Source organism: Paramormyrops kingsleyae, chromosome 7 (genome assembly GCF_048594095.1).
Source record: "Paramormyrops kingsleyae isolate MSU_618 chromosome 7, PKINGS_0.4, whole genome shotgun sequence".
NCBI classification, from domain to species: domain Eukaryota; kingdom Metazoa; phylum Chordata; class Actinopteri; order Osteoglossiformes; family Mormyridae; genus Paramormyrops; species Paramormyrops kingsleyae.
Window position 1 is genome coordinate 9,299,653 of NC_132803.1, and position 6,904 is coordinate 9,306,556.

At 44.9% G+C, this 6,904-nt stretch overlaps 1 protein-coding gene across 1 annotated transcript; it reads right to left on the reverse strand.

The window, feature by feature from the left end:
• LOC111842037 (transmembrane protein 233-like) lies at positions 1 to 6,740 on the reverse strand. Its single transcript, XM_023808262.2, has 3 exons — positions 6,340 to 6,740; positions 2,858 to 2,992; positions 1 to 2,429 (listed from the first exon to the last, which is right to left on the reverse strand). The coding sequence occupies exons 1-3, from the start codon at positions 6,529 to 6,531 to the stop codon at positions 2,424 to 2,426; spliced, it is 333 nt and encodes a 110-aa protein (XP_023664030.1). The 5' UTR covers positions 6,532 to 6,740; the 3' UTR covers positions 1 to 2,423.
• Positions 6,741 to 6,904: the final 164 nt, after the last annotated feature.

A 6,904-nucleotide genomic window follows, 5' to 3' on the forward strand; every position in this document is an offset into this window, starting at 1 on the left:
TCAGGGTGGATTCATTCTTTATTAAGACATACAATTACAGTACCTGTATGTTATTTATCAACATCAGTGCAACAATAACACATCGCTCTCCAACAAACATCAGTGCAGTCTATTATAAATTTTACAGATATAAGTCAGACAATTAAGTCTCTATGTTCGGATTCTACGTGTATGTTAGCGGCTGGGAATACGCCGTCATTTACTCGTAAACGTGTTATGTGACCCAATACATGTTTCGGGATTACCAGATTTACCTGAGCATTGATTGTTTTTAGTAATACATGTACTGTAATTTTTAAAGGAATGCCTTTTACATTACTTTGCACACAATAATATACACGATAAAATTGATTATGTACATACTGTCTTCATAACTTTACGCACATGTACAGCAGACCACGTTTCTGCTTTTTTTAGGATACATATGATACACTCTTCCATAAGTCATGCATCTTTCAACCGCTTATCCAAAACGTTTTTGTTAACACGTAAGGTTTATTTTTAAGAACTATATACATTTACAAGGAAAATCAACAAACTTTTTTTTCGGGTAAAAAAAAAACCTTTTTTTTTTTATTATTAAAGAAACGTGGCATAATCTGGCCTCTCTACCCCTCCATCCAATGCTGAGCGGGTCAAGAATCTGTTCCAAATATATGTCTACTCTTAAGTTGTGTATAAAGTACACCATGACATAGTCCTCCTATATACCAGCAGCTTTAATTTCGGCAAATAACCACTAAAGAGAAAAAACATGTAATTTAATAAAGTTGAAATCAAAATCTGATCAGAATTTCATTGGATTCCTACGGATTATCCTATACTTTTACAATACACAAGACATACAAGAGCACGTCAAAAGACTGCTGTCATGACTGAGGGCGCATTTTGCTAAGGCCTACATTATTCTCTTCGCTGCAAGATATGTCTGTAACCTTGGTGGGATTTTACCGCAAGGTGGTATACGTTCACAAACATGAAAATCGATCCTGTCTCTGTTTTTCAATAAAAAATAAATTTACAATACAATTTTTTCTTGCTAGGATATTCATTAACAGGACGCCCCTTCTACTGTAGGATTTAGAAACACGATCGTTATATTTGTCGATCTCTTTCTTCCTACATAAGTGCTTGATGATTCCAAAAAAATCTACATATTAAATGCCTGTGAAAACCTTTATTGTAACTGCAGACTCAGAAGAGTTCACGTAATGGGAAACGGCACCGAGGGAGAGGGCTGTCCTAGGCGGGGTTAGGTGTGCCTAAAAGCGTGCATTACTTATTTTCCCCGCTTTGAGGTGGACCCATCATCTACAGGACACTCCAGTGGTCCCCATGGACTGAAGAGCACTTAGTTTTCTTTTCCTGTGTCTGTTTCTTACGCCACCATCACTGATTGGCCGCAACCCCCCTTCAAAGTTCCTGCTAAAATCCAGCTAAGAAGACAAGCTGGCAAAGTAACTATCGGGACAAACAGTAAATCCACAGTTATTATGAATTATTGTACTTATCCTATGATAACACTTCTTCTCGTGCGGCATATTCTGACTACAGTCAATAATACACGTATTCTTTTAATTTAAATGGTGTCTGTAATTATTTTGAATAACTGACAGGCTATATAAAACCAAATTCTACAGAAACAATTTTAAATTCGGGCATTTTTATGGTTACGCGAAGTAAAGAATAATATTTTTTTTAAATAATACTATAGTATTACCCTATTCATTGTGTAATGCGTTTAGTCAATATATAAATATTTATATTGATATATATATTATAAATCACAAACATTCGCAAAAGGATTTAGACTCACTGGGGTAGCAATCTGTGAAATAACACAATGATGAATATTAGCATTAAAACCCTATTTGTAACTTGGAAAAACAGGATAAATATACTCGAATATTAAAAATAAGATTACAATAATAATGCATATTTTGAAAGCTGATATAGACCTATAACGGTCGCCTAAGCATCCAGAGCCCTGCTCCTTGCGGATTTCGCGGAGCACTGAGGCGCAAACATATATTGCGTTGCTAACATGCTGCCATCAAATAAACTTGTGAATTCTCTTAAAGTACGAGTTGCCATTTAAAGGTAGGAATACTATTTTGAATGCTCATTTTGTTAATTTAGTATATATATATATATATTTGCCCCAGACAAATAACAATAATTGGAAAAGAAGACAACACTGTTTCTTTCTTGTAAATAATGCTCGCTATTTGGCATCCAACAATGACAACAGTGTCATCAAAACTTAGGAAGAGTTTCTGGCGACACAGAGAGGAGATAATGCTGTGCTCACGCTGTGCGATCCCAGAGCCGCGGCGGCCTTCCTCAGCATTTGGTGTTTTCTCAGTGGTTCTGCTCTGCCGATCCATCCGATTGTGGTATTTTTTTTTTCTTTAATCTCAGACTTATTGCTGGGGGAATAAATACAAGCACAGGTTGTTAATTGAAAATGTGCACCTGTAGTTGAAGTTCAGTGTGTGTGTGTGTGTGGGGGGGGGGGGTGGGGGGGCAACGTAACAGGAGCAGGTGGATAAATGGAGTAGGCCTGTGGCCAATAAATTTCGCAGGGGGGACTGTTACAACCCTCCTGTAGATTTTGCCGGGGGGGAGTCCCCTTCTGTAGATTTCACTGTATAGGCGGTTTCAGGCGAATTTCAAGGGGAGTTTTCCCATATGGTTACGTGGTGCTTGATCGGTAACAGTTACATTTAGGGGGGGGGGGGGGGTTCAAATTCATTTACTGGAATACACATGTTCAGGTGGAGGTTTGGCAGTGGGTAACCTAGTAGTCTATGCAAGAGGAGAGTTTTGCTTGGCGGGTGAAAGAAGGTTATCTCACCTTGGTGAACTGAACAGCACAGAAGATGATGATGATGGTGATGCCAAGGATGACTGAGGCAATTCCCACATGCAGGGCTTTACGCCCCAGCCTCCGCGAATCCTCATAGTCCCCATTCTGATAGCTGTTCCTGGACTGCACAGACACATGGGGAAGACACCAGGAAAAGAGAGAGGAAGGAGGACAGCAGCAAATGAGGAAGGAGGACAGCAACGAATGAAGAAGGAGGACAGCAGCGAATGAGGAAGAAGGACAGGAGCGAATGAGGAAGAAGGACAGCAATGAATGAGGAAGGAGGACAGCAGCGAATGAGGAAGGAGGACAGCAACGAATGAGGAAGGAGGACAGCAACGAATGAGGAAGGAGGACAGCAGCAAATGAGGAAGGAGGACAGCAGCAAATGAGGAAGGAGGACAGGAGCGAATGAGGAAGGAGGACAGCAACGAATGAGACGGCAGAGGTGAGAGATGAGTCATAAGCCGAGAGACATGGACATTTTATGAAGTCACAGCTCTAGACCCTCAGCTCACTGCCTGTAACCGCATACATACGTAAGATATATCTGTGGCCTTGCCTTCCATATACACCTTTGTTAGTGTATTTGTGATTACAACTGCACACCTGCTCAGGCAGCACTGAACAAGATCTATCCCAGGACTCTTCAAATCTGGACATGGATTCCAAATCCAGGCCTTATTTTCAGTTTAATAATTACTGATTCTGATTGGCCAGAGGCTTCACACCTGGCTCACAGGTAAAGGAAGGATGGAAAACCAGCAGGGCTCGGACCTCGAGGACCGTGAGTTGAATAGCCTCGATCTATCCCTCTCCCGTAAGTGTGCCCTCAGAGTTCATTTATCCAGAGAGCATTTGATGCCTGCAGGTTAACAGACTTGGCAGTGTGATAGATTTAATAAATATATGTATCTCTAAATCAGCGATAAGATGGTGGACTCGGCCAGCTGTCCCACTCCCTGATGCCAGGAGGCCGTCGCGAGAGTCGGTGTATCTGAGGGTTAGTAGACTACAGCTCTTTACCAGAGGAGAGGGTACTTAAAATCTACTTAATAAATGACATTCTCATATGACATGACTGCTGTATCTCTAGCTATACCATGCAGACAGATTCAGCTCTGGGGGGAAACTCATCTCAGGTGAGAACTAGTGAAAGTAATTACCAAGGGCAGCCACAGAAATAACACTCACATTGCATTGTGGGTAGACTATGCAATCAATGCTCCAGGTTACTGTCGGACTCTTCCGGTCCCTCAGTATTTCTGTTATTGCAATTTGAGCGCACAGGATTCTGAACTGATCCATATGATATTGATCCTTCATTGGCTGTTGTCGTATTAATAACTATTCATATGAAATGTCTGATGCGTGTATGTCTTTCATTGTGAATCCATGACTCACATCCTAAACTCATTACGGCACCCATGTATCTGTCTGTCTGACTGTCCCTCTCCTCAGTGACATGATCCCTGAGGCTGGAAAGGGCTGTTTCCCCGGACGGTAATCAGCTAGCAGCCGGATGCACTGTGTCAGCAATCGGACACACGAGTGCATCGGCATGCACAAGTTATCCCCAGTCAGTGGGAGGAGCCTGGGCTGCACGTGAGGAGCAGGGGGGGGGGGTGTCATGGTGTGCAGATGAAACCAGGTCACAGCTGCTTCACTCGTCAGCCTGCTCTCAGCTTACCTGTGTGACCCGGGCATGTGACTCTCCATCACGGCGCCATAAACTCTCCGCACTGCTATTGGTGGCTGCAGAACATTTTGATTGGGGCGGCCAGGTATATTTATGGGGGTGGCCGTGGGGCGGCTTCTGAGGCCCCAAACCCGAAAGAGAAATGAGTGTGAATTGGGGGTGCGGATGATATAACTTACTAACTGGGGGAATCCACAGATCGATCGGTGAGATTTATTGATGTGGGGTGGCAATGTGGTTCCCACCCCCCTTAGATCCACCCCTTCTCAGGCCTGCAGCCCACCCAGCTACACCTTCATGCTAATGTCAGTTTTGGTGGGGCAACAGACAGCTGGATTAAGGTGGCCCCCGGGGGGGGTTTGTCCCAGGAGGTGAGATGTTAAGCCCGGATACTGGTATCGCAATTAAGTTAACGTATTGGTCTGGAAACAGTAAACATCTTAAAAGAAAAGTGTTTCAAGGTCAGGACAGGTTGGGGAGCGTGCACTGGTATAATGCCGCACCCACCACACGACAAAACACCTTGGGATCCTGGTTGGCAACCCCCCAGGCCGAAACGCGGTTCAGTCCCACCCTCCTGAGAAGGCCATCCATCTGCCGCAGCCAGGTGTTACGTGGGTGTCCCCTCAGCCTGGTCCAACTGCTTGGGTCCTCAGCAATGAGGATCCTGTGAGCCGGATCACCCTCAGGGAAACGCGCCGCGTGGCCGTAGTGCCGCAGCTGACGCTCCCTCACAAAGCAGGTAATGTGCCTCATTCGGGACTCAAAGTCAGACTAGAAGCACCCAAGGATTCTCCCAAAAGACACAGTACCGGAGGAGTCCAGTCTTCGTCTCAGCTCACTGGATAGCGACAATGTCTCACAGCCATACAGAAAGACAGGGAGCAGCAGGACTTCATAACCCCCCAATCAGTCTACTGACTTCACAGGCGAGTCACCCCCTCCATACTGATCTCAGATCAGCTGGTTTATTACCTATTCTCTGGGGGAAAAAAACAATTGGCAATGATATGAAACAATACAAAAAATAATTATAATTAAATTATCATTTATTATAATTAAATAATTGTTTGTAAATTTGTTTTGTTTATTTGTATATTTTCTTTTTGTGGCATTAGCTTTAGGTCAACTAAAATGATTATTGGCTCACATTCCCCAAAAGGGAGATTTATGTATTTCAATATGTCAAAAAATCCCTTTGATGCTAAGAAGAATCAATAAAGAAGGGAGTTTTTAAAAGCCTTTCCATGAAATGTGCAAATGAGACAAATATCTTTGACGCGGCACTTTGGAAATCTGTCCTCGCACTATCTGCTCTTGGATTTATACTGAAGGAAATAATCCTAAACAGCTTTTCATTGAGATCCCAGCGGTGGTTCGGGCTCAGGGATAAACGGAGTGCAAACATCTCCGCCACCATGCGCGCTTTTTACAAAGGCTCAGCGTTACACCTCATAAAAATAGCCCCCCAGTGGCAGCACCGTTACGCTCCAACAGATCGGGAAAAGCTACAAAACGAAAAAGCAAACTGATATTTATGGCATCAAACAATCACCCAACTGGAGCAGCTGTGGAGTCCTGTGGGTGGGGGTGGGGGCACACGCAGACTGGGAAAACAGGCAAAACATGGGACAGGCTGGGCGCCACACATCCAGCTGCTGGGCCCATCAACGTCAGCCAGAAGCCGCGGGCTTCCTCACAGCCGGACACCATGCAGCAGCACGGAGAGCTCCTCTCTCTGCAGGTCACTTTGGTCCCGGGCTAGACTCACCATCGCGGAGAAGACCAGAGCCACGATGTTGACGGGGTATGCAGGGCAGAAGCAGGTGAAGATGGTAAACAGGAGGTAGCTCCGTAGGGGAGGGACCTGACACTCCTCGTCCACCAGGCTGTGGTTCAGGCTCCCGTTCCAGGAGCCCTTAGAGCTCGGCTGCACCACCTCCAGGGATATTGGACGAGACATGGGGAGGGCAGGTCAAACACAGTGCAATAAGAAAAGAGGAAAAAGAGGAAGAGGGCCAGGAAGAGACTGGGGAAAAAAAAAGCTGGTAGAGGAAGAGGGAAAGGAAGAGGTGAATCTGCAGAAAAAGTGACTAAGATCAAGGCGGCACAAGGCAAGAAACTGACGACTGAGCCAGAGATAGATGAGTTTTTTCTGAGCTGAATATTATGTCCGTGCCTGGGAGTGGGTGGGAGTAAGTGTTGGTGGGAGGAGCAAAGGGGTGGGAGCAACAAGAAACACATGGACAAGACCCTAGTGGGGCAGCGCCGTGAGACGCCGTGTGTAACACCTACATCGGGACCAAGGACCCACAGCAGCCAGAGAAGCACACGGG